Below are 26826 nucleotides of genomic sequence, written 5' to 3'. Positions count from 1 at the left end.
GGTGAAGTTTTATATTTGTGGTGCGTTTGTTTAAGCAAGATTTTCTGAGGCATAATGTTACCAAAACTCAGTACGTAGCTATGCAGGGTGAAAGGACCCACCACGGGAACGAGAGTGCTGAGACTTCCATCAAACAGGCAACAAGTAAGACCAGGCAGATATAGCAACTTCACGTCAACAGCTAGCAGACAGAAGTGTGCTCATATACTCTTCGTGCAGGGTCTTCCTTCGCTAGTTGTGTTCGTCGCTGGACCATGAGGGGTTAGTCCTGGTGTCCTCTGTGCAACGCGTCTGAGCTCAGCCCCTGCTCAAGGCTAAGGACATCGTGACGCCTGGGGGAAATGAATTCATCCAGAAGCCTGCGCTTCTGAGACAGCACAAGGAAAGACGCACAAGGGTGCTTTGCATTTTTCATGGCCCTGACATATATTGTACAGGTACCTTGGAGTTGATTTTGCGTGGCTCGGACACAACATTTCAACCTCCCTCATGCTAATTCTGACCCACCACTTCAGATACAAGCTCTATGGCAGCATTAATTTCAGCTGTTTGATACTTCTTCTCCCCAAACAAACAGAATTAGTACAGCTGAGTTGATAAAAACACTCAGATGTCACTTATCCCTCATCAGCCTCTCACAGGTAAGTGCTGGCAATTAATGAGCCCCCCATCCTGACTTGCATAATAGGTTTTGTGGTTACCATTCGGCTCACCTGGACTTTTAATTTACTTATGCTGGTGATGGATTCAAGAGGTAGTGCAACTGGACAAACTTGTGAAGACTTACGTGCCTTGTGATATGCTTTCATTTCTTTTACCCATTTTCTTATGGGTAAAAGAGACAGCTGGCGCCAGAAAACAAGAAGGAATAGCGGCTTTACTACCTGTGAGCTCTTCTCTCAGGCCACCCAGTTTGGCAACTACCTTGTCTTACTATATTTTGAGGTTAAAGGGGTCGACAGTTTTACAGTAAAGATATATTTAACCAGAGATGGAGGCAAGTTTTGGCCACCTTTCAAACCGAACACAAAAAAGTCTTCCAGCTTTTGCCATGGCACCGTGTGTCCCTGCTTCTTTAAGCCAGGCCCTCAGCTCTTCTCGTAGCGGCACCCTGCCATGGGACGTGGCTCCTACAGCAAGTCAGCACAGCTCAGCAATCATTTTAAATCCCAGAGTGTAGATCATGAGAGCAGCATCACCTCTATCACTTCTTAATAATGCAGTTCTATTTAATAAGGAATCAAAATAAACTAAAATTGTTGACTAGAACTTTTTAAACAAATGATTTCTCATAAATAAACAAAAAAACCCCCTATAACCAGAATGCTGCTTCCAGAGAGAAAGCAGTTTTGGCAACATATAGACTAAGGTCTCACAGGGCTGGTCCTCAAGAGATGTGAGTTACAGAATACAGGCAGATAAACCAAGAGCAACCAATTTTGTTTCGCGTCTGTTCCACACTTGCTTTAATTCATGACTTCCCATAGCCCTGGTTGGTCTTTATTGACTAACATATAATCTGCATCAAGGAAGGTATCATATTCTGAATTTTGAGTCTAAAAATCTGTATTTGGATTCTGGTGCTCCCTTCAACCCCTTTTGCACCCGTTAGCGTTTCCTTATTATTGTCCCTGATAGAGTCATACCTGTATATTTCACAGCTGCCTTTCATATATTCTATAGCTCCTTACCACTTAACATCCAGAAACAGTTGCCTTGGATACAGGGTCACAGCTCAGAGCCGACAGAACCGCTGCAGATGGAAAACTTCTGCTGCATCCAGCACTTTTACCCAAGGAGTGAGAGTACTACGAGGCAGTTCTTCCACCTGGCTTTGCATTTTCAGACTACGAATGAAAAACTTACTTTCCCTTTAACATCTTTGTCAGCCTGGTCTATTAAAATACTCCCCTTTGGGCTCAAACGGTAAATTTGTTTTAGAGCTTTTCCATTGCCAGAGCCTTTAATATCAAAGTTGCTGTACAATCACATTTGATCTTATTTAGATTACTACCTGGAAACAGAGCTACCTGAATGGTAGTGGTCTGTCCAGCACCGTGTGCATTAAGACACTTTAATTTAGACCCAAGCTAAGTCTGAAGACATGAGAGACCACTGCAGTTTTTAGGGCTGGTATAACCCGTATCGTATACAAGCTTGCAGTCCTTGGTGACCATGTACTGGAGCAGATACCCCATGGAGAAAACACTGAGTGACGGCAGTGACTGACTCCCATAATCAATCAATCAATCAATCAATCAATCAATCAATCAATCAATCTATCTACTTATCTATCCATCCATCCATCCCACTTCAAGTTGAATAAGCAGGCTGTGATTCTGTGTTTCTGGCATTTCCTATCTTTTTTGTAATTTCAATAACATTCTTTTAACATGGACTTGTTCTCCCCAATGCCCACAAGGAACAGGTGGACAAAGGTCCTGTAAATTTGCTTTGTGAACCAGGGTGGGCTAAACCAGGTCCTTTTTCTTTCCCCCAAACTCCCCTTCAGCACATGCAAATGTGCATGCATGCACCCGATCCACCGGAGACTGCAGGAAAAGATGCTCAGTCTATTCTGCGACCTGAAAGAGAACCATCATAAACTCGACGAGCGTAGTTAAAAACCATCCAGGTCACCATTGTTGATCCTTGTTACCTCTTCACTGGTGAAATATTAGTCAGATTTGAGACAACTGCTATTCAGAAAGAGCCACGCTGGCAGAAGAGAGGCAGGAGATGATTAATCAAACATTAAGGAGTTTCAAGGAGCTGCAGGCAATTATTAAAGGCTTTCCACAGCACCAATTTTATTCTGTTTACACACAACTGTGATCAGATTATTGGTTATCCAAAGTGCTGCTACGCATAACATCAGTGAACGCCAGAATCAATCACCCCCAGCGTTTCTCTGCTGACTCTGATTTAAGCCGCAGCCTTAAAGGTCATGGCCACATTTTCATTCCTCTTTAAAGTACACTGGTTTCTTAAAAAGTTGCTAGAATTGTCAGCCTAAATTTACCTAAGCTTCCTTGACCAAAAAAAAAAAGTGAATCAATTGGAAGCCATGACAATAAAGAACTAAGAGGTAAAGCTAATAAATAGTTTTTAGTTACCCGATGCATGTGAAGGGTATAACAAGAGACCAAGAGGTATCAATATTTTTCTGTAGAGGTGAATGAGAAAGACAAACCTAAAATTACGCCAAAAAGTGACTTGGATGAGGATGAGAGACCTCGTGCCCAGGGCTGGGAAGCAGCAGGGCAGCTCCATCAGGCCAGGGATGCCGGGATTCCCTGTTTCCTCTGGCAACCTGTGGTTTCTCTTGGTGGGCAAGGGGCCTGTGCTCCCACGGGCATCCCCTGGAGAGCAGCAGGATGCTGCGAGGGGCTGCCCCGTGGGGATGGGGCAGGAGGTACTGCCGTGGGGTGTGATGGAAAGGGCTGTGGAGGTAACCAGAGGTGCTGGTGACGGTGATCCCTGGGTTGGAGAGGGAACCTGGGTGCTCTGGAGAGGAAATTTTGGAGGGGAGACAGTGGTGAAGGATCTCCTCTGGTAGGAAGGGGACAGGGCAGTCAGTTGGGGGCTAAGAAGCTGCAAGGAAACCTGTCTTGCAAAATCCCCTGAAGATGGGAACATGAAGCCTGACCCCTACGTGCAGAGTACTTGCACGTGGAGGTGCTGCCCTGTGCGGCTGATACCTGGCCACGTCAGCAGGCATGTGAGGAGGGGACCCCATGTCCTGTGGAGGTGTCCTGTGTGACAGAGCTTAGGCTGTGTGACTTAGGCTGAAGGATATGCCAGACCTGAGGGGAGTAAGGGTGAGCTTTCTTCTCAGAAACCTCAAGTGTCACCACCTTGACAGGAGCCTAAGGCATTAGGGGCACCCCCCTAAAATTCCCTGGGAAAGAGGAGAGGAATAACCTCCTCAAAACCTGGCTGCTCATGTACGTTTACCCTCTCTGCTACGCAGCAGGTCTCCCAAGTGCGTTTTTCTATGCTGACACCTTCTAGTTGAGCTTTCCAAGACAGATCTTCAACTTCTAGTGAGTACTCAGCAGGCACATTTATCAGCTCAAGTAGTCTAACTTTTATAAATGTGAGTGATAAATGACCCTTAAAAAGAGAAACACTGGGGCTTCAGCTTCACTAGCGGCGGCAGTACTCTTGCTCTGTTCATCTACCAGAAGTAGGCAAGCTTCCTTTTTTTCTGAGTTTTACTGCTTGTTGCCCTTTCTGTGTACAGCGTGAGAAGAAAGCGCACACCAAAGACTAACCAAAAAAAAAACCCCACCCCTTGCTCACTACTAAATGCCATTATTGTAAACACGTAGCCCAATAAACACAGGAGGCTGATCATCCGGCCTGGCCAAGCCACTTTGGTGCAGAACCAAGATAAAGGCAGAAGCGGAAGTGTCTCTAAATCAGTTTTACAGTTCCCTGGCTGGGGCGGGCTGCTCCTCTATGCTCCTCGCGCAACCAAACAGGGACTGGCTTGTGCCAGGCCACCGGCATCGCCAGCTGAGCAGTAGCTCTGGCCCGAGGTCTTGCTAAGCAGCCCCCCTGAAGGGGGAACACACGGGGAGGGTCATGGGCTTGAGGCTGGAAATCTTGGGCAAGCTTATGTTTGCGTTTGCTGGTTGATCTTATTGCATCAGGACACAACTTCTAATGAAGGACAGGGGTTCTCTCCTAAAACGTGACAATGGAGAACAAAGTTCAGAGAAATAGGCAAACTGGAGGAGTATGAATTCAAACTGCACACAGAAAGTAAGGACCTACAAGCTGGCATTACGCTTGTTCAATTTCGACTGTAAAGGGAGGGAGGTGTCCTGCAGTGTGACAGTATTCCTTAACTTCCCCATTAACATATTGTTCATAAATATACTTTCTTCCAGTACTCCAGGTTTTATTGCTTTTATAAATAATATAATCTTCTCTGCTAAACTCTTGGGGGCAGAATCTGGTTTACAGTCGTAAAAATCACAGCTGAAACTATTTTCTTCGTTTTATGCTACCTTTCTTGGGCAAATCTTAAGCAAGATGACACTAAACCCCTTCTTGTTTTGTCAGATTCTCTGCTCCTTGGCACAGCCGGGGTGCTCTGATAGCTTGTTAAAACAGAAAGAATATGAGTTAGTGTTGGCTAAATTAGTACTAAAACCACCTTGCAAAGGAAAACTTCCAGAAAAAGGGGATGAAAGCAGGATGCTCTTTCTTTTGGTTGCAGCCGATCTCCTTGTGAATTGACCTAGGCTAGTCAGAGCTGCTTCTCGTGGCTGAATCCACACCTGATGATCACAGAGTCCTACCTTTGGTTTGTTTTCTTTCCTTATCCTAACAGCTGGGTGAGAACCATTTTGCTATAATCTTTTCTGAAATGGTGGTGGTGTTAGTAACGGAAAAATATAGCCTGCAAGCTCCCCGGTTGCTTAAGTTATATTACCGTGGAAAAACACTTCCCCGCACTAGAGGCTAATGGTCTTCAAAATCCCGCCTTAACAGTTGCCGGGGCCACATCCAAGCCTTGCTCACACCTGAGGTTGTGCGCAGAAGCACCTGCCTCGGCCCACCACACTGCCCAACCTCAGCGAAAACACCGAGCTTTCCGAGACGCTCTCAGACAGAGGAAACTTCTCTGAATTCAGAGTAACCATTTTCAAAGATCTGCAGAAAACAAAAGCATGATAATGAAGAAACGTGCAAAGTCTGTCTTGGTAACCAAGGATATACGTGAAGGCATAGCTCACGGACCCCAAGAGCCGGCAGCTCCTTCTCTCTCTAGGGATGTGTCCAATATCTGAAGCCATACACTGCCACCTTCTCTGACCTGCCTACACTCCTCACGTAGCTGATGATATGATTCCAGGGGAACATTGTTTCAAAAGTTGACTTCTTTTGCAATCTTAATTTTTCATCCTTTAAAGCTGCTTCGACTCTTATTTTCCTACGTTTTTGAGAATGATTTTTTTTTTGGTGTGGATAATTGTGTATCTAAGCAACACTTTAACAAGAAAAAGCTTATGCCCTGTCGTTTCAAATGGAGTGTTTCAAACATTAGCATTCACACCTGCTTTTGCCGTTTATTGAAACTTGCAGTCGCATTTCAGACGCCTGAGCAGACCCAAGGTTGTGCAAAAATTGTTTTCTGAGCTGCAAGGAAAAAAGAATAATGGCATCCGGATTTTGTTACATTCTTGAGACATCATGGGCTTCAAAAGAATATTTGCATGTGTACTGCCACTGCAGTGCCAGGACATCTCACGATACTTCTCCTTTCAGGCTAAGAAATAGCATTATCTGAATTTTGCAAGTGATCTTGGGTGTATGTCATATTTCCCCACATGAGAAGTCTGATAAAACACGATGCCACTCCTGGGCTTTCTAAGCCCTACAGATGGGAAAGGCTGTCAACCGGTTACATCGCTGGCTTATCTTTTGACTGGATAAAACAATAAACTTGCAGCATTTTTTTCTGCTGTTGGTGCTCGTGCAGGTATTCAGAGAACGTTTATTTCTTGATAGGTGTCTCAGCTCTTCTGCTAGAATCAGCCTATAGAGATGGACATGTAGGACAAAAAGGACCTAAACATACAGGGCAAAATCTTTATACACTAGCTATTTTTTTTCCTGAATTTCTATGTAAACTTCTACAGTTATAATTTAATGAAAAAAAAACCTGACCAATCTACCTCAACTTTTTAATGGTTTAAACATGCCTTCCTGAGTCTCTTATTTCAAAAAGTTCCAGCTGAAAGAAAAGAAGCAAATTCTTAAGCATCTTTTTGCTCAGGCAGCTCCTCTAATTCATTAACGAAGGCACAAAGACCTAATTTTAAGTAACTGTAATAGAAATATGGGGTGACAGGACTCTGCTGACTAACCAGTTACTTCTCATTTTCTATTTCTGCATTTAACTCTTCCTTCCTTAGTACGTATTTCCCTTGGCTACTTTTAAATTTAATGATACTGAACAACTTTGCCACTTTATCAAGATCATTTTCAGCTTTTAATTTCATCTGAGATTTTCCTGGTCATCGCAGCTCTCCCAGCAGCAGTTTTTGTAAACGGACAAACCATTTTATCACACAGGTTTTCCCTCCACCCCCCGTTTATATCACCATGTGGACTGAAGATCTTTACACTGCAGTCATTTCCATCATCAAAGGCTTAAAGCAGGCTCGACTCCATACACGCTGAGCACAAGTGACACTGTATTTTTTATTTATCCTCATGAGATAAATATATTGCTTGCACAGTACTTGGTCTGAGGAAAGAGATGACAGAATATTCAATAAAGAATAACAAAAAGGATGCCAACCAGTTTTCTTTTAATTGAAATTTACTGAATTAGTTTCTCAACCAGGTCTCACGTGGGCAAATTTCTGCTAATTGCTGTTTCTGCCTTGATTAAATTTGCCTGCCTAAGACTTGAGAATGAATGTGAACATTTGGCCCATCATTTCTAAAGGGGAAGAAGCTGCAGTGGTGGAAGCTCAGAAAGTTTAAAGTTCGTTGAGGAACTGCTGTGGGGCTGTATTTGTTATCAAGGTATTATCACTTTTTTCACCAACAAGTAAGGAGCACTTATTATGGATTTTTAAACACGAGCAATAGCAGTGCCTCAGCCATATAAGTAACCCCATACGTTAACATAAAACCATTCAATTCCTTATCTTATTGCACTCCAAAACTTTAATTACTTGAAAAGGCTGCTAATGCTTTGCCTCATCTCATGCAATTAGATTTAATTTTCTTCCTGCTTCTCTTGGATTGATTCCAGAGAGATTGCGTTGAAACCTTTCCTATGTCTATAGCTAGGTGTGCCACCCATTGCCATCGACAGACCCGCTGAGCTCAGAGACGCATTACAGTAATGTCACGCACCAGGAGGTGCTGGCAACATCAGACCTACATTTGTTTTATAAACCTAGCATGCCAATACAACGAGGAGGGCGAGATTTCCCAAAGCTCCGTAGACCGGTCTACTACCGACTTCAGCAGAAGCAGGCTATTGCGGACGTAGAAAATTAAACATTTGATTTGTCTGGATTGCTATGCAATTGCCCCTTAGGTTACAATTCTGTTTGTTACTTCAGTGTTTCTGTTCACAAAAGCTTTTATTATCACTTCTAAGATTTACTGTGCTGGGTAGGACTTTCACGTTTCAAATGTTCACCAGCATGAACCCTAATAAAAAACCCAAAGATAGGTCCTTACCTATCTTTGCCCAAAACACACTCAGATACGCACTTGGTGCTGACAGTCTACGAAAACTGTCTCTTTTGATAAAGGTAAGCAAGGCTCATATGGATCATGGGTACAGGCTATGTTTCCAATAATATGAAGCTGTCTCTGTACTAAAAATTTCAGATAAAATGTTCCGTGTTTGTTCTCTGTTGCTCTAACCCTGATGCTACTACGGCAAGAGGTAAAATTCTCGTTGACTTCAATAGCTGCAAACATAAGGTAATACTGCATTCATTAAATTAATTACTTTGTATTTTCCAGCACAACACCAGGAGTGGATATTGTTACATGAAATTAATTGCCAAAACATCTATCCTATAATTGTTTTCCTCTTCTCTCCACGATGAAGAGCAATTAAAGTTCACATAAATGCAAGACACACTGTCTTGCGAAGATGACCCATCAATAAAAGTGAGAAAAAATGAAGTGTGTATGATCTGTGTCAAACTGAAGACAATCAGAGAAGGAAGAAATAGTTAGTCTGAAAAGAGAAATGGGGGTCAATAGCAGGATTAACACTAGAGATGAGGGACAGGCATGATGGGGAGCAGAAAGAAACTGTAAAGCTTTACTTTTGACTTTTTTTGAAGTTATTAACTCAAAAGACTGTAAAGACATAAAGCAAATATTCAAAATTTCATCAAGCAAATAGATCATCAGTAGAGGAGGGTATGCTAATTGGGAGGCAGCAGAAATTGAGAGTTCCTGGGAAAGGCAGGTGACCGGGGAGTGTTAGATAAGCTCTAAGAGAAAGAAAGGGGGAACGTCCCCAGAAGAGCAGAGGGGGACAGCAGAGGCTGGGGACCATGTGGGCTCCATGGGAACACAGCCCATAGGGATTCAGACAGGATTTGGAATTACGAGCCCTACACAAACAGGACAGCTGATAAGCCCAATAATTATGATCCCTCACTGCTACCACAGGCGCAATAACTGGTTTACTGGGAGGTTGCTTAGTAATATAGACTGACTAGCTGGAGCCACGCGTGTCACCCCCACAGACAGAGAGCCATCAGAGTGGTATTCTGGCTCACCAATGTTTGGTTTGCAATCACATCGCCAAGCTCTTGTAAATGCAGAGGGGACCGAAATACAGGTATCTGCTGCCCAGCAGGAATCACTGAAGACCAAACGGAATGCAGAGCTTAGTGGGAGGTACGTACCCACTAAGTAGACATTGCTCCTTCAATTACCTGACCTAGAGGGACCCTGAAGGCTGCAAAAATGGAGAATCCTTCACTACAACCTCCAGTCTGTCTTTGTTTCGAACCTGAACCAGCACACAGTAAGTCAACATAAAACTTCCCCTGACTTCTGAGATGTGGAACCATATCTCTTGTGATGCCAGGCAAATTCTTTATTCCCTGATGTTATAGATGGGCTTTGTTTTTTGGGTGACTCCTCTGAGATTCTGTGATGCTTGACATTCAGTCCAGAGACCCCAGGTTTCAGTGGACCAGCTGAGCATCCCAAACTCCACAGCTACAGCAAAAAGAAGTGCAGTTTGGTCCTCCCCTGGCTTAATGTCCCCATCCGTTAAAACAACAAATACATCTCCATTGTACCGATGTTAGTGTTTTGAAATATGGGGTTTCATAGATAGGGTTTAGTACTTAAGAAACCTCTGAAACTCTTAGATTAAGTAATCTGAGCTGATGTGGCTCTGTAGGAATCACTCAGTTTAGATAACGGAAGCATCATAATAGCTTCACTTTCTGGGTCTGGCATAACCCTACGGGGGCAGGTAAACCCTAAGCAGTACTGAGGCTGATTAAAATAATATTTTCAGAGACTTTTTTCTTTTTAAAAAGGGCTTTGTTTAAAGTTAATGGGGTTCCTCCTTCCTGCCTTATAGAATAAAAATCCGACAAATTTAGGATCAAAATTATTTAATCACGACCCTTCAGGGGGAACACCTCAAGTCACCCGCATAATTACATGGATGTACTCCAAGTAAAGCTCCCTGTTGTTGCTTTCAACTAGAAGAAGGCAAGCTGTGATTTAGATTATTTTCCTGCTCGGAGCACCCAACCTATGCCCACACATTTAGGAAATTCCCACCAGTGGAACCCAAAGGAATTACTACTCCCGTGAAGCTACAGCAAGTAGAGAACATTGTTACGGTGCCAGGCCCTCATCTGAGGAAAATCGCTGTAGGATTGCTTCTCTCCACAGAAACACGCTTGAAACATTGACTTGCTGACCTCTGAGCCTCTTGCTCTCTGTTCTCTATCGAGACCACCGGGGTGAGAAAATAACCTTCGGATGCCCACTGGCACATTGATCAAAACATCACACACACCCAAGGAATCAGATTTGGCTGCAGGTGACCAAGACCAAGCTGAAACACACTGTCATGCTGGCGGCACACCACATAGGGGCTGGCAAAGACAAATAACCTGACACTGCAGCTTAATAATACTGCTTGCTCTCCCAGCTGCTTTCTGGTTTGGTTTTTTTCTTTCACTTCAAGAAGGTCAACTCTGGAGGCAACTTGCCCCCTAATTTGAACCATCTGCAAAAGCTGCCTGTACAAGCCTCAGAGAACTGCAGAGCCCAGAGAAAACATAACACCGATGCTACACCCTGGTTTGACTGTCGACTTTTGGGTTGCGTTGGCCACGTAGACAGTGAAATTTCATTCACGGAGAGCAGAGAGCCAGAACCTTCCCCAGCTGCAGCTCAAATTCATATCCTGAAACATACCAGTGAGGAAGGCAGGGCAAATATATTTTACCCTTAAAGCCTTCAGACCAACTTGGGTTATTTGCGGAATTTCTTGCCCAATTACCATGTGAAGTGCCTGCTCTTGGGGAGGCTCACTCTCTGGCTCCTACCAGTGCCGTCCAACATCTGACCATGCGCTTCCTGAGCTGTCTGACCGCCTTTTGCTCACCACTTCCACTGAATTATTGCCTTCAGTGCACCTGGACCTCCAGATTTTCTCGAAAGACTACAAGACAGAGCCAGAGGAGATTTTAGAAGTGAGTGGTGATGGTGCCCTAGGTTGTGGAGAGCAAGCCGAAATGATGTGCTGGGTATGCTGGGTCCCTACAGAGGACCCAGAGAGAAGGGGCTCTAACCCAGCCGACATCCTAAGCAAGGAGAGCGCAGACGCAGGGAGCCAGTTAGCTGGTAGAAAATACCAAATGTTATATGGCCTCTCTTCACGTGGTTTCAAAGCCCATCTCACCGTAGGGCTGTGCCTTATCTGTTTGAGATAACAGCAGAGAAGAGCATGCCCCATCCCTTTGGGTGGAGCCGTCAGTCCACACGAATACTGAGGCATTTAACAGGATCCCTTGGTGGTAAGGAAAGGATGAATAGTCCTGCTCACGCCTATACACCGTGCCCTTAACACCTGTAACCCTCGCACAGCTGTAGGGGGAAGGTCTTTGCACAATTTCTTCTCAAAACACCTATAACCCACACACGCTCCATCCCAAAACAATCCATCCACAGTAAGGGTGCTTTTTAAAAATATTACGTTGAAAAATCACTTCTATGTATCGAACTACTTCTTTTGATCTACTTCTTTAGTGCCTAGTATGGATTTCTATGAAGCAAGCGTATCACTTGATCTTCCAAAGGATTTTGAAATGTGTACTTACATGTAAGAAGCTTAAAATCCCAATTTAGTAATAAGTCGATGTCTCAATACGTTTTAATATGTAGGTATCTAATGTCTATTTTAACATTTAAGAGAGGAAAAAAATCTGTATACGGAGTCTACACTCATGGACTGAGGCAGAAATCCAGAGCTTTGGGCATCCTGGAGTTGCCTTATGGGCTAGAATATGGGGAAACCTGTGTCTGCTGATGCTGTATTCTGCGTCATTTCACCGGGAAGAAAACTGGTCTGAGTTATGCTTTGCTTTCAGTCTAACAAAGTGCCAGAAAATACCTGTGATTTGTATTTGGGGAAGGAAGGAAAAAAACTCAACTGAAAAACAAAGTCTGCTGCCAGTTAGACCAATGAATCAAGAATAAATTTCAGTAGTTACTCCTTAAAGAAATCAGTACAAAAATAATAATAATAATTGCCTATGAGAAAAATACCTTTTGGAGTGCAAAATAATGACTGAATGTATGTAGCCAGCAAGCAATCAGAGATTAGACTGAAGAATATTCTTACATAGATAGCTCTGAAAATCGAGATGTGTCTAATGAAAAATAGACTCAACATTTCATTATTCAGCCACAAACAATGCAATAATAAAAAATGAATGCCCAGAGCGCTACCAAGAGAGTGTTTTACGGACAGTAAGCCACTCACTTTGTGGGCTATTCAGGAAAATGCTTTAAGATTAGACTTAACATTTCATTATAACTCTCTCTCCCATTTCTTAAAAGACCCCACTGACACGCTTCTCACCCAGAGGGTTTGATTGCATCCCCGTGTAATTAGGGAAGATGCAGAACTGCAGCCAGGAGACAGGAGACAAAGCGCCTCATGCAGGGGAGCTGCTGGGCTCTGCAAAGCCCCTGCTCAAGGAGGCTGGATGGAGCAGTTTTCTCCAAGCCCGACGGTGCCTAACCCTTGTGTCCACAGAAGGATGAAGAATTGGAGCCTCCCTCCCTCTGTTCAGCTTGCACAAACCCTGGGAAAAACTTGCAGCCCTGTCCCCGGGTGACTCTATTTCGATGCCTACACATGAAGGATTTAGTAGTTTTATTAAAACCAGCAAGAGCTGAGTGAGGGCTTGAAATGACCCAGCGAGTTTTCTGTAAGTTGGAATCCTCTACAGATAAGAGGCTGAGTAAAACCGTGGGCAATTCACCCTTGACAGACACGGCGTCTGTTTGTCAAGCAGTGAGTAAGAAAGCTTTCTGACGCGTCAGTAGGGTAGGAGCGTGTCTAGCTGCAGTAATAAAGTTGCTTTGACACATGTAAGAGGTGAAGCTGTTGGGGAAGGCAAGCTGTTTTGACTCTAGGTGTCTGGTAGCTCCTGGCGAGATTGAGTAAAGACCGCATTCTCCTTGCCAATGAACTGTGACACAAAGGCAAGTGAAATTGCTCTGAACCGGGATAATACGGTGTTTGAGCCAGTAGCGGAATCAGAGGTACAGAAATGAGCTGGCTGGGACGGAAAAAAGGCACCGCGACAGAACGGCTCTGGAACTGCTCCCCCAGCTGACATTCTGATGTCCACCATTTCGTTTCCACCACTTGGTTGTGAGCGAGACAGCTATGTGCACCTTTCATTAAGAGTTCTGGGGTTTTAGCAGGACAACTAGTTAATTCACTGGGTTTTCTCGCTTTTGCTAGGCAAACACAGCTGCCAATAACGACTGAATGCAACTGCGCGGTGGAAGAAGCCCAGCCTGTAGACAGGCTGCTGAGCCCACCGTGAGCTTTGCCCCTCCACAAGCCGCAGCAGCTTGAAGGGATGAGCGAGGAGAAGCGCTGAGGTGGGGGCAGCAGCTCCTCTTCTGCAGCTGTAGACGCAGCTGGTAAAAGCTCTGCCGGGATGGGGTGCAACGGCCTAGGGACGCTGGTATTCCAGGTGACACTGCTCATGGCGGGGCCACGCAGCTCGGCACCCTCACCACAGCAGCTCTGCCATGGCCTTCGCCGTGCCCGAAGGCACAACTCGGCTTCGCTTCGAGCCACCTTCTGCTGCATCTCCTCACCCAAGAGCAGAACCTCGCTCTGCAGCAGGCTGGCCGAACTCACGCAAAGTTCTGTAGGCAATCCGGGAGTACCAGCAGGTAGCACGCCAAGAGAAGGCACTGCTCAGGGCAGCGCCTGGCAGAATCTGGCCTTTGCTGTAGCTGTGGGGAAAAACAGTCTTCGGCCTCCAGCTCGCATGTGAGAGGTGCAGACATTATTGGCTATAAAGAGAGGCTGCACTACAGGAATATGAGAAAGACAATTCTTGGTTCAGCCATTTACACCTGTCAAGACTGCCAAAAAAACCCCTGCCGAGTGTCTCATTCCCTCCGCCCAGGTACAAATGACTGCAGACAGGGCGATGAAGCTGAGACGCAAACGAACGCTTGCAAATGAAGAGGAAACTTCACATTTCAATAACCCCAGAGAGGAGAAGCCAGGGTTCATGGAGAAGTGAATTGATCCGCGTTTACACATCTCCTGAAGATTTCTCTGTTTGCTACAGCAGGTGTAAGGAAGGAGTGAGTTTATTAATACACTGACTTTCCCTCCCCCCCTCCATTCAGGTCAGTCATAATGATCTCTTAAAAATATATGCTCTTGTGATGAAGAAGGCCTAATGTTTAATTAAAATGGTGTTTTAATGACTGGACTATGGAACGTACTTGAAAAGGAAAACTTAACTGAATTATTCAATGCAAAAAGTAACAATACTTGACAACACCGCTGTAGTCACCATCACGACTCTATTATAGAGATTAGTCACTATTGATAAAACATTTTCCGAACCTAATGAATGTAAGCGCAGTAACAAGCTGTGTGTTTCTTCCTCTCTAATAAAGCGAAAGCGTGACATTTATGCTCAGAAGCCCCAAGACAATTGGCTTGTTACAAAACTTAAAAACTGGCAGAGAGAGAAGATCAGTAAGATCTTCTGTCCGCGGGGACAGGATTTCCCACGCAATACTCCGAGAGCCGCAGATAGCCACAGCTTTACTTCAAGTAAATCTCCCGTATGACCGTTCTTAATGGTGCTTAGAGTAAATAAGTTGACAGTAAAAAGGTAAAAAATGGTAATTTTAGAGAAAAAAAAATAAGTTTAAACTAAAAAAAAAAATATTCCTCCCCCCAAAACTCGCCATTTGCTCATAAAGTGCTGCTTTTCCTAAACACCTATGGGATATGAATAACTGCAGTCAGCTGTAGCCGGCGATGTACCGAGAACGTACATTACGGTACAGCTAGGAGACGTGCGGCTTCGTGTAGCTTAATCCTGTATTCACACACGCATCTTAACTTTGCCAGCAGTAAAAGCCAGTACCGAGTTCACCGGTCAGGCACCGCGACAGCCTGGCTACCGTTCACCGTCTTCGGTAGCCCGCTGCCTCCCAGCCTCCGCGCCGCCTCGCCCGGTAACCAGCCATCCGAGCAGCAGGCGGATCCCGCCACGGGCAGCGGGGCGGGCTGGGCTCCTCGGAGGGCGACCAGCCCCGCTCGCCCCGCCGGGCCGGTTGGAGCCCAGACGCACGGCCGGCAGCGAAAGTTTGGTGGGGAGGGACGGGGCTCCCGCCGCGCCCGGCGCCGGGCACCGGCAGCCGCGACGGTCAGCTGCCCCTGAGGCTGCCGGAGCGGAGCCCAGCGCCGGCCCCCGGCTCCGCGCACCGATGGGCGGTGGGACCACGACCCGCCGGGGTGAGGGGTGAGTGGGGACGGGGACCCCGGCCACCCCCTCCCCGACTGCAAGGCCCCCGGTTGCCATAGCAACGTGTCAGCGCTTCTCCCCCAAACTTTGGTCGCTATAACGACCGCCCCGGGGCCGCGGCCGCAGCATCCCCCGGGCGGGCGGCTGCGCCGGGGGGGGGCCGTCGGGGCGGCGCTCACCTATGGTGGAGACGACGGTGCCCACGAAGTAGAAGGCGCCGGGGAAGTCCCAGCGGGGCCGCAGGGCGTCGACGCGGATGCCGGCGGCCATGGCCGCCTCGTAGCTCCGCAGGAAGGCGCGCAGCTCCGGCAGGCTGATGTTGAAGATGCGGCTGAAGTTGTGGAGGGTCCGGTTCCAGCGCAGCTGCGCCGCCGCCTCCGACGGGCTCTCGAGGGCCGAGAAGACGGTGGCGCCGGCGCTCAGGTACGCCGCGATGAGGGCGGCCAGCAGCAGGAACCGCCCGTTGTCCTCGTTGAGGGGCGCCAGGCGCCGCCGGCGGCAGGAGCCCGCCGCCCCCCGCGGGGGCATCATCCGGTGCGCGGCGGGGCGGGCGCGGCGGGCGGCGGGCGGCCCCCGGCGGGGGGCGCGGGCATGGGGCGGCGCGGCGCGGAGCCCGGCGCGGCGGCGGCTTCGCTGCAGGGGCCGCGGCTCTGAGTCATCCCCCGGCGGGGCTGCCCGCCCGGCTGGCGGCGGCGGCGGCGCCCCGGGGCCGCCGGGTTCGCCCGCCCGCCCTCAGCCCGACGCCCCGCGGCCCCGGGGCCCTGGGCTGCTGCGGCGCGGCCTCGCCGGCGCCCCCCGCCCGGTTCGCTCTGGCCATGCGGGGCGGCGGCGGCGGCGGCCCCGCCGCGGGGGAGACCGCCGCGGGGAGGCGGAGGCGGAGGCTCCGCGCAGCGCCCGGTCGACGGCGGGCGGAGGGCGGGAGCGTGCGGCACGGCCCCCGGGGAGCCGCATCCCCGGCGGGAAGGCTCCCCCGGCCCCGATGCCGCCGCCCGTCCGTCCGCCCGCCCGCCCCGGGCCGGGGCGCCGTCGCCGCTGCCGGTGCCGCGCCCCCGGGGTGCAGCCGAGCCCGGCCCGGGGGAGGGACGGGGCGGGGCGGCCCTGCCCTGCCCTGTCCTACCGCGTCCTGCCTTTTCCTACCTTGTCCTGCCTTGTCCTGCCCCGTCCTGCCGTGCCGTGCCCTGCCCGCCGGTTCCCCGGTCTCCGCTCCTCACCGCGGCACCGGACGGCCGACCCCCACCCCAGGCACAGCCGGGGAAGGGGGGGGACACGGCAAAGGCGGCTGCCCCCCCTCGATGCGCCTTGCCGTTGCGGAGGTTTGGGTTTTGGTTCGGTTTTTTTGTTTGTTTCTTTCTTTTTTTTTCTTTTTTTTTTTTTTACCTTTAAAACCTTTTCTCTCTGTGGCCGGTCCCGAGAGCGGTGGTTTTGAGGGAGCTGCTGGTGTTCGGTGAGGCAGTAATTAATTAGTTCCAGCCATTTCTAGGTGCACGGATTGTTGTTTCTGATCTGCCTCCAGCTTCTGGGCTGCACAAAGTCAGAACCAAGAAAATGATACATTTTGGTTTTGGTGCCAAATGCCCATTCAATCTTAGCTAGAGTCTGAAAGGTGAATTTTTTTTTTCCCCCTAAGCCGGTGGATTCTTTCTTGTCTGTTTGGCTTGGAATAAACACTATATCCTTTCTTATCCATTAGGTTGCAGTAAGAACTGCAGCCCTTTCCTGAGAGACTTGAAGTAAATACTAACATTGGGGTTTGTTTGTGGTTTTAAAAAAAAAAAAAAAAAAGAATTCATGCTGATAAAGTATTGCAAAGAGGATGGGAGTGATGCCAGTCCTATAAATGTGTGTGCAGGGGACGATAACATGTGTAGGAAAGATCTGGGCTTGGAAGAGCAAATACTCCCCACAATTTGCAACTGCTAATGTCAGTCTCACCTGGATGGGAGTTGGTTCCCTGGTTTATGTGTGGTTTTTTGGTTTTTTTTAACCTAGGTTTTATATTTTTTATGCAGGAAAATCCTTGCTGCCTCTAGGTAGCAGCTACTTGATGCATTTTGGCAAATGGATATTTACCATCTCTAGGACTTCTCCATAGCTGTTCTTCACACATTTATTTCTTATCTTGGATCTGAGAGATTTTGCTCTGCCCTGAGATATCACGTTACTGTCAGTTATATTCTGGCCATGTCCGTAACGGGAGGGTTTCCTCCCTTCCTAACTGACTGTTCATACTCGCCAGGTGATGAAAATGGCTTGGGTTTGCACTTCTGCTGACAAGTGAGAGGGCTTTCTCAGGAAAAGACCACAGATAAAAAGCAACAACTTAGTTCACAAAATACTTGAATATCATATTTTCATACCACTAACACATTTAAACTTCACGTTTTGCTATTATTGCTTTCGTGCTAAAGCATTTTGTTCGGTAGAGTTGGAAGGAGAGTGTCCAGAAGTATCACGGATTTCCAATCTCCTGTGCTGCTCAAGGCAACCGACACGACATGCAACCCTTAAGAAAAAAAGTGGCTCCTATTTCAAAGTGTCAGTTGTGTCCCATTATAAATGCTAAACCCAAATAAAAATAAAATAATTAAACCAATAAATCACAAACTCAATAGCTGTGGGAAGTAATAGTGGATCTCAAGGACAAAAGAAGTGGAAAAAAACCCCAGGAAAGTATATCAGACCTAATCAAAAGCCCATCGAAACGAGTGGAAAGTCTCCCATGGATAGTCAAGGGCTTAATGTAATAGGTCAGATATGGACCATTTAGTGCCAATGGCTATAGTTAGAAATAATTTCCACTCTGGTAATCCAGGAGTGATTACATGCAATCCACTGTGTCAACTGCGGTAAATCTAAGCTAATTTACCTGAATACCCAGGAATTATGCTGCTGCAGCTGGGTATTGGGGGTTGGATTCCTCTTATTTTTGTCTTTGTAGAGGAAATAATAAAAGAACCTTTTTTTTTTTTCTGTTGAAAACATTAAAAAACGAGTGTCCAGTTCTCTGGAGCGCTCAGCAATTTCAGCGAGTGTGAAAGGCCAATGACGTTTTTAGTGGGAAGACAGTTAGAAAAGTTTGTGCAACTTATATTCTCCCCATGCCATGCGTTGTCCTCTCTTGGGAGGTGGTGGCTGGGCCACAGACGGGGACTGAAAATTTGGCTATTCCCTTGGATGACAGGACTGAATCTTCTCCAAGCAGTAGAAGCTGACTGAGTCTGGAGTCTGCGGTGACCTTTCTGGAGATGATCTGCCTATGAAAGGATGCCGCTGGTGGGATGCTGATTCGCTTGAAGAATCACATAACAGATATGAAAACATACTGGTAACTTTCCATGAAGAAAAAAAAGCGAAGTTTCAGCAGCAAGCAACATGGTTTAGCTGCTTCAGCATGGACAAGACAATATTTCAAGCATCACCAAATCATGGTTTCTAAGAATTAGAGCTGTTGACAGATTTTCAAAATGTTTTGACAACTCATTTCACTAAGATTTTTTTACTTAGAGTCTTGAAAATTTGTCACCGTTTTGCAAAAACACTCCATTTTTTTGGTTATAAAGCCAGGGGTAAAAAAAAAAAGAAATAAAAATCTCCATCTATTTTTTTCATTAAAGTCTTGCTGAAAACGTATGGTCCTCTCCAAAGTAAATAACTCCTGGAAAAACTCCATTAGCTGGATACAAATGCTCCACAGCTACAGGACTTTGGCTTAAAGGAAGGTCACAGTTTTGGTTAATCTGATCCAGATACCAGAGTTTGTTTGGGGAAATGTCCTGAAACTGCTGCTGCATCTCTGCTCGCGGAAAACTCCTAAAGGCAGCCATTTGGTTAAATGAATGATGATTTTATCAATTTGCGTGATTAATGGAATAAAATCTCTAGGCGTTAGGTGAAAAATGTCACCATCTTTGAAACCGTTTGCCCAGGATTTTTTTTGGAAGCCGATGGTCAACTGTAAATCGCGTTTTACGCTAAAATTGGAGGCCTGCACTGTGGGCGCATTGTGTGCACGGCGCCAGCCATTTTGTTTGCCAGGAGGCCGCTATTTGGGAAAGCAATTATTTTAATAATCAAACAGTGATGTTTACATTATTAGCTTGGTCGTTTAGAGTGAAGCTCGTGCAAAGAAATGAGATGCATTCATTAAATGTTTAATTAAACCATTGTCTGAAAATAGGTCGTAACACTGAACATCACTTCTCATTATTAAAGAATAAAGTTTGATATGGTATTTTAAAACTTAAACAGCCCAGTTAATCTAGTTGATCTAGTTGAAGATGTCCCTGCTGACTGCAGCGGGGTAGGGCTAGATGGCCTTTAAAGGTCCCTTCCAACCCAACACATTCTATGATACTGTTATTCCTTTCAAGGAAACAGTCCTTTTTTTTTTTCTTTTGTGGGTAAAATCATGGTTTGATCGTGTGACTTACAAGCAAGGTAGCAAGATCACTTCTTTGGACTTCAGGGATCCACAGTTTGATTCTTGTTTTCAATATAAGCTTCGCTTGTACCTGTCCCCACTGACCTTACAGTGAATATCTGCTGAGAAAAAAAAAAAGTAGTATGAAATTTAGGCACTTTTAACCACTATATCGGCATGGAAATGCCTTGAGGAATTACTTGGAAGTGTCTCACGCAATTTGAATGTAAATATGCCATACAGTCCCCGACCTGAAATGTACACCTGGTTTGGAGGAGATGGACAAATTTTCTGCTTTGACAGTGACCAGACAAGTAGATTTGGGATTAATGTGAAGATGTTTTTCGTGCTGCTCTTTATACAGCCCAGTATGGTTCAGTTTTTGATCTGTAATGTGCGCCAAGGAAATGACTTTTCGATGAGTGGCCTTATGGTTAGTCTGGACGCTCCACAAACTGCACAGGCAAATGGGATGGTTGGTCCTCTTCTTCCCTTGTACCGCCTACTGGGCTTAAGGGGACAGTCTTTGCTTTGGTATTACTTTTGTAATTAAAAGAAATGGATGAGGTAATTGGCAGTCCACACGCTCAGAGCGTTGGTAGCATTGTAAGCAAGGGCTTCAGTCATAATGAGTAATGTAAGGGAATATGCCAGTTTTCTAAGAAGTCTGGATACTGCTGGGACAGAGGGCGAATTCTTCCCAGTACCCTACTTAGTGCAATGACAGCTTGAGACAGTGAAAAGTATGCTAACTACAAAGTATTAGGTGAAGAGTATTTTTCCATGGAGCCTTAGATGTCACTAATGTTTCCTCTTCCTCCTCTCAGAGTACTTTTGTGGGTTTTGAAGCAAAAGACCAGCCCAGTGACACAAATGGCCATTTACACTCTCTTGCCTCCTGTCTGTATCAGGGTGAACCTTTGCGGGGGGGGGAGAGAGAAAACAGGCAGGCTTGTAACTGATCTTGAAGCCACGAGTTGCCTACTGCAGCCAGCTGGGTTGACAAACAAGTTGTTTTATGGGTTGGCCAGCAGGTGATCCGTCTCGAGTCTTGGGCTGAAAGTGCTACCAGGTAGCTGAGCTGCATGAGCTCTGGTTACTCTGGCTTTCATGAGAGCAGAGCTGAAGAAGCGGATAGGATAAACTTGGGAATCCTTTGGGAACCCTTTCTTGTACTCCCCAACTCAAAATCAAGTCTGGGTGAGAGGCAGGATTCAGCCATGTGCAAGCTTTGACTTGCGAGGTCCAGCTGCTAGGGGATGCTAAGCTGCGTTGAAAGAGGAGTTAACTAAAGAGGTTAACTGAACAGTTAACTAGCTGTTAACTAAAGAGGTGCTTTTACTAGGAGAACGTTTCCACGGGCTTAAGAGAAACAGAGAACAATTGCTGTTTAAATCAAGAGATTCCTGCATGCTTCCTGCTAATTTATGAATAGTTATGCAACCGCCTTTTTTTCTTTTTATTTTTCTTGAGGCCCGGTGATAATCTAACTGCGCTTTCTCACTTCCACTGTTCTCACTGAGAGAGAGAATAATCTAATTAGCTATTCAGCTCTGACAATTACATTCAATTTAAATGTGATGAATAGCCACTTTCAAAAGGCCTGATCCTGTATAGTGCTCGGAGCATCCTGAGCACATTAATGTGGTCTCACTTGCCGGTAATGTCCATGGAAGCTGAAGGCACCCAGCATCTTGTGCAATTTGTTCTGTATTCAGATGACTTATTTTTGTCTCAATCTTTAGTGGTATGGAACTTCACATTTTATGGGCAAACCTGCCACTCCAGTGGGTTATGTTCTTCCTGCATTAGTTTTGTTAATTTGTTTTTTATTGTTGCTTTGCACAGGGAAATCTCAGTCAGTGTCTCGGCATGCAAAGAATTTTTAATACATTTTAATAATGGAAAGACAGTATCCCACAACTCAGGGAGAAGCAGCTCTGTAATATTTCTGGGACCCTACAAAGGATAATTTCTGAATACACAACCCGCTGTCGAGTTCACGTAGACTATTAGGCAACAAACCAGTCACCTTCTTGGTTTTTTTTGGACCTCACCTTTTTCGGCACAAGCGGGGCCAGGCCTTTCAGAAGAGACCAGTATCCTTCAGTTCTCCAAGTGAATGGCTGAATTTTTGAAATGGCTGAAATTTCAATGAACTGAATGGCCAATTAGGCAGCAAAAGTGTTCTGCAGCCTGCCATTTCTCTTGACGATAATTTGGAGGAAAGAGGAAAAGCTCCTTGTAAATCTCTCTATTAAGGTGAGAGAGGTGGCCCCTCTGTTCAAAGAGGGGTCGAGATTCACAGTGCTGCAGAGGGGAGGGATGGACAGACAGATGCATGGATGGACGGATGCAGGGAACTGCAGAAGGGGACTGGTGCAGCTCTTGAGAATCCTGCATCCTCCAAATCCATGCTTGCCTGTGTACCACAGAGCTGCAGGGAGCTTGCCAGGAAGGGAAGTAATTTTAGAGTGTGATTTGGGAAATGATTCAGTTTAGAAATTGCTATTTTTGAAGGGCTACTTTCAGCTGGGATCCAGTCCCCAGCATGTTCCCAGAAGCACTCGCCTTGCTGCAGCAGAGCGTGGTGCTGGGGGGGAGGAGAAATGTCTGTCTGTGGAGCCGGGAGCCCTGAACCTCACGCTGCCACCCAGAAAACAATTCATGGGAATGGGTCCTTTTCCCATTTCACGTCCCATCCTGCATTTGGCAGGTGAGGGCTTTAACCTAGCTAGCGTGATGGACACGACAACGGTAACTCTGCCCACCCTCCCTAGGGCTTCGCCATCCTCAACGAAAGGAGCACCACGTGTATCTGGAAACGGGGCTGCTGGGCAGACAAAGCGTCAAGACAGGAAAGCCTGCTTTGTCCTGTTGACATAAAAGCCAAGGTCAGCTTGAGGAATTTATCAAGCAAAGTTACAAAATGGCAAACAAACACTTTTTCCATGCCATCTAAAGATGTACTGTATGTATTTTACAGACCCTGCAGCTGCATCTCTCACAAATCTCTCCAGCCAGTGGCATTGACATGAAGCCTGCTAAGCTGACACCCCCTCCATCAGGCTGAGGCTTTACAGAAGTGCAGGGGGGGCAGCATTTGGTCACACCACTGAAGAAAATGTTGGCAACCCTTTTGGCCTGCCAGTTTTGCTTTCTAGGGTGAGAAGCTGCAGATGGCGATCCTGTGCTGATTAACACCCGTCAGTTATCAACAAACAGTAGGTGCTGGGTGATGGTCCTCTGAGGCCATTTACCCTGATAAGCTTTTCATAAACAGGTTCCACTCGTGACTAAGCAACTTCATACAATTTGGTTTGCTCTCGAGGGCACAGGGAGTCAAAGTGTGTGGCCAAAGACTACCCTCCAGTTCCTATGTGGGTACCAGGACTGCTTGCTGGTGATGGTTTTGGGAGGCGTTAGTGTTTATTCCAACCTACGTGATTCTATGATTCTATCAATCACCATGGTGTCTGACCCAAGGCTCCCGGGAGTGTCAGGCTGGTGGCCTTCCCAGCAGTGGACCAAGCCCAGCTGAGACGTGTGTGTGAGCGTGTGCGTGTGTGTGCGTGTAGGTACAAAACAAGGGGATAATTTCTCTTGAAATGAGAGAAAAAAGCTGAGCTTCGAGTTGATTGATCATCAGGGTATCCTGCATTATGGCAGCGTTATTAGAAATATGGGTAGGTTCATCATCTGAAAGGTCATGGAGGACCGCTGCGGTACCGGTCTCACTTGTCCCTGTGGCACTGGGGATTCATCTCACTCCATTAAGTGTCCAGCTTTACACAAGATCTCATTTTCATCCATGCCTCTCCTGCTTTTGTCAAGCATCGCAAGAAAGTAGGAGCATGGATCGTTTTCCAGGTTGCTTCCCTGCTCCTGTCCACCTTCTGACGTGCAGCAGATGAGTAGCCCAGCCCCTCACCTTGCGTCTAGCGGAGACATTGTTGGCTCTTCCACAGTGTTAGCCAAGCCTCACGCAGACGCTGCCTGTTGAGACCATGATTCACTGTGAAAGAGGGGAGGAAATGATGGGGAAAAGGGGCCTATAGGATAGATTCTGTAGCTGGGAGTATGGGGAAAGCAACATATCGTCTTTTGAACAAATACTAAACTTCTGCTGGGAAGCAGAAGGTGAAGAAAGATCGTGATGGTCAGGAGGGCTCCCTTTTACAGCTGTCCATTCCTGCTTCAAACGTGGTGAGCAAACAGAGGAATGTATCAAGCTTTCAAAAAAAAAATAAATTCCAGTTTGCTATTTATAGGGTTTTAAAGGACTTTTCTTTCCAGATTGAGATTTTCCATTATTTATAGCCACATAAAAGATGTTTTATGTGTAATACCAAGTACATTCTTTGTGCATGTAATGAAAGCCAGGCAACTGCTGTGCCACTGAGGGTTGCAGAAATGTCTCAGGGAAAATGGACAAACCTGCATTCAGGACCAGATTCAGTTTCATCTGTGCTCTTCCTTAGCCTGGAAATGAACTTCAGCCACCCTAGTTTTCCTATTTTTAGTGTAGGCCACTGCCCATATTCAGCTGGGCACTAAGGGAAAATCGAACGACACTGTTTGGCAGCATTTTGCTGTCATTTTACAAATGAGCAGTCAAAGTGGTGGAAAGGGAAAGCGATTAATCTTCTTACAGTGGACTTAATCCATCGTAGGTGTGCTGTGCCCAATGCTGTCACTTTGGTTTTAGAGCACTGGGGTATGATTTAGCCTGTAACAAGCACTTATCTGGTGAAACGTAACAAATAAAAATGCACAGTGAAGAACATATAATATTGGAACCCAGCTACATGGTGCGCTTCAGGTAAAAAAATACCTTAGGTAAGGAATGAGATGAATGTAAAAGAATAGCGGGGCGAAAGACACCTAAAACCAGACACTTCAGATGCACAGTAAATAATGGTAACTCTGAGAGATCACCCCTGCAGCTCAGCATCTGTGAGAAGTGCAGGGGATGTAGAATAGAAAGGAGCACAGGCTTTCTTAAAAAGGTTTCTGAAAGCTCCATCAGCCTTACAATCCTCTTGAAAGATTTCCTCCCAGCTGCACAGTCTCCCTTCGGGTTGGTTAACTTCCAGTTAACTTAGCCAGTCAGCATGGTCTGGTGCAGAGGGTGGAAAGTTTTCGAGCATTGCTGGCCAAGCTACGTTTTCCTTTTCTAAATCAGAGGTTCGGTGGGCTAATAGACGACATTTTGGAGATACCGGATCTGTCCCTCATGAAAGCAAGCTACTGCTGGACAGCTGGGCAGAGATAACGAGTGTCGTTATCCTCCAGCAGACAGGGATCTTCCCATCTCAAGATGCAACCATTGCCGTTCTGCTGTGCCTGTGTCATTCAGGCTCATCCCATGTGCCATACGCTGCCACCCTGCTGCCAGCTGCTGACTCCCGGTCTAACAGCCTGGTTGTCTGATTCAGGCTTAGAAAATGCGGGGTTTCTCACCAGCTCTGCGCTGATTTATTACGTCAGCTTTATTACATCACATTACATCCAATAATTTCTCTTCCATTTGCCTGCCTTACCCTTCTGACCTTGGTCTTGTTTCTCTCCTTAGGATGAGAAATATTCCAGAAATATTCCAGGTTTTGCTTTTGTTTTTGCTCCACTGGAGATGCTATGAAATCGCGGCTGGGATTTTGGCAAGCTTCCCACCATCCACGAAGGAAATAAAGAGCATCCTGCTGGTGTGAGGACCATTGTACTGGGGACACCTTGTCACGCTGATAATGATCTAAGGGTATAAAACTCTGCTATGAAGAAGAGGTGTGCTCTAGCGAGCAGGCTTCATTCCTGCCCAAATGCCACTGTGGCTTATTATTTTCTAATGAAGTGAAATATATTTTGTGCTCTCTGAAGTAGACTGTGTTGATTTAATTTGTATTTTATGATCAAGATTCTAAATTTCATATCTTTTATGTTTTGTAAGTAGTGAGCAGGGATTTAGCTGCACGACACCCATTAATATCAATACAGCTAACTCCCCATGCCCTTCTTTAAAGACTATTTTATACATAACAACATGGAATTTCACCTCTTGATATTTCTCTCAGTCTCTGCAGGAAAAAAAATGGTGATAGCTAATCTGAAGGCAAGCACACATTTTATTATTGCTCTCAAAGCATTAAGCATTTTTAGTACTCTGAATTTTTCCTGCTGACAAACAACAGGCAGCGTCAAACATAGAAATAGCTGCTTTTTTGTGGGCTGGGTTGGGGAAAGTAACAGAACAATCTCCGGCAAGGAATCAAAGATTATTGTTTATTTTATGTAATTTCAGTGTGCTGCCTTTTGATTTTTTTGCTTTAGAGAATTGGTATGCTCTAAGTTAGGGAGATACTTCTCCAGTGTGAAATCCTATTAAAAAGGAATGTCTACTTTTCTAGATGAAATTTTCTGGGTTTGCTTCCTTTCCCGCATATGAATAAAAATGATCCAACTACTGTTGAGAATGAGAATAGGAAAAAAAAGACATGTTTTCCAAGCAAAAGATGTGAACTTTGTTCTTTCATTGTCGTTACAAACCATGTATTCTGCCTTTCGTCTCAACCATTAAATTTGTCTCCCTGTGCCTCCCACTACGAAAAGAGAAAATTCACATCTCAAACACCCGTTGTTCATCCTGTCACTATCCAGGAGAATGGAACAACCTGGCGATGCTCCTGGATGATTTTGAGTGTTTTACAGCAGGAGGAAAGACCTGTCAACACCACCCGAGGACTGTCGGTAGGTCTTGGGCATAGCGAGGTGAGCTATTTGAGCTCAGCTTGGGGAGAGCTCTTGCCAGAAGAAGGTCTGTGCTGCAGGACGAACCCTCTGGCT

The 26826-nt window shown here is 46.1% G+C and overlaps 1 protein-coding gene and 1 long non-coding RNA gene across 7 annotated transcripts in view; one reads left to right on the top strand and one right to left on the bottom strand.

Moving 5' to 3' along the window:
* Window positions 1–16291, bottom strand: part of KCNK12 (potassium two pore domain channel subfamily K member 12) — a 30062-nt gene extending 13771 nt beyond the window's left edge. For 4 of the 6 annotated variants that reach the window (XR_010070189.1, XR_010070187.1, XR_010070188.1 and 1 more), the window contains exon 1: window positions 15746–16158. Coding sequence is in view for 2 of the 6 variants with exons in the window: in XM_063328122.1 (XP_063184192.1) it covers window positions 15746–16097 (352 nt within the window). In the remaining 4 variants the exon portion in view is untranslated. Of the gene's footprint in view, window positions 1–15745 lie in introns of all 6 variants that reach the window. The other 2 variants (XM_063328122.1, XM_063328123.1) reach the window with 2 other exon arrangements.
* LOC134512615 (uncharacterized) lies at window positions 15875–26786 on the top strand. Its single transcript, XR_010070191.1, has 4 exons — window positions 15875–15989; window positions 22767–22880; window positions 22973–23151; window positions 25562–26786. It is a non-coding gene; the product is annotated as an uncharacterized LOC134512615 (long non-coding RNA).
* The last annotated feature ends 40 nt before the right edge of the window (window positions 26787–26826 follow it).

This window comes from Chroicocephalus ridibundus, chromosome 3 (genome assembly GCF_963924245.1).
Source record: "Chroicocephalus ridibundus chromosome 3, bChrRid1.1, whole genome shotgun sequence".
NCBI classification, from domain to species: Eukaryota; Metazoa; Chordata; class Aves; order Charadriiformes; family Laridae; genus Chroicocephalus; species Chroicocephalus ridibundus.
This window is presented reverse-complemented; position numbering and strand designations above follow the sequence as displayed.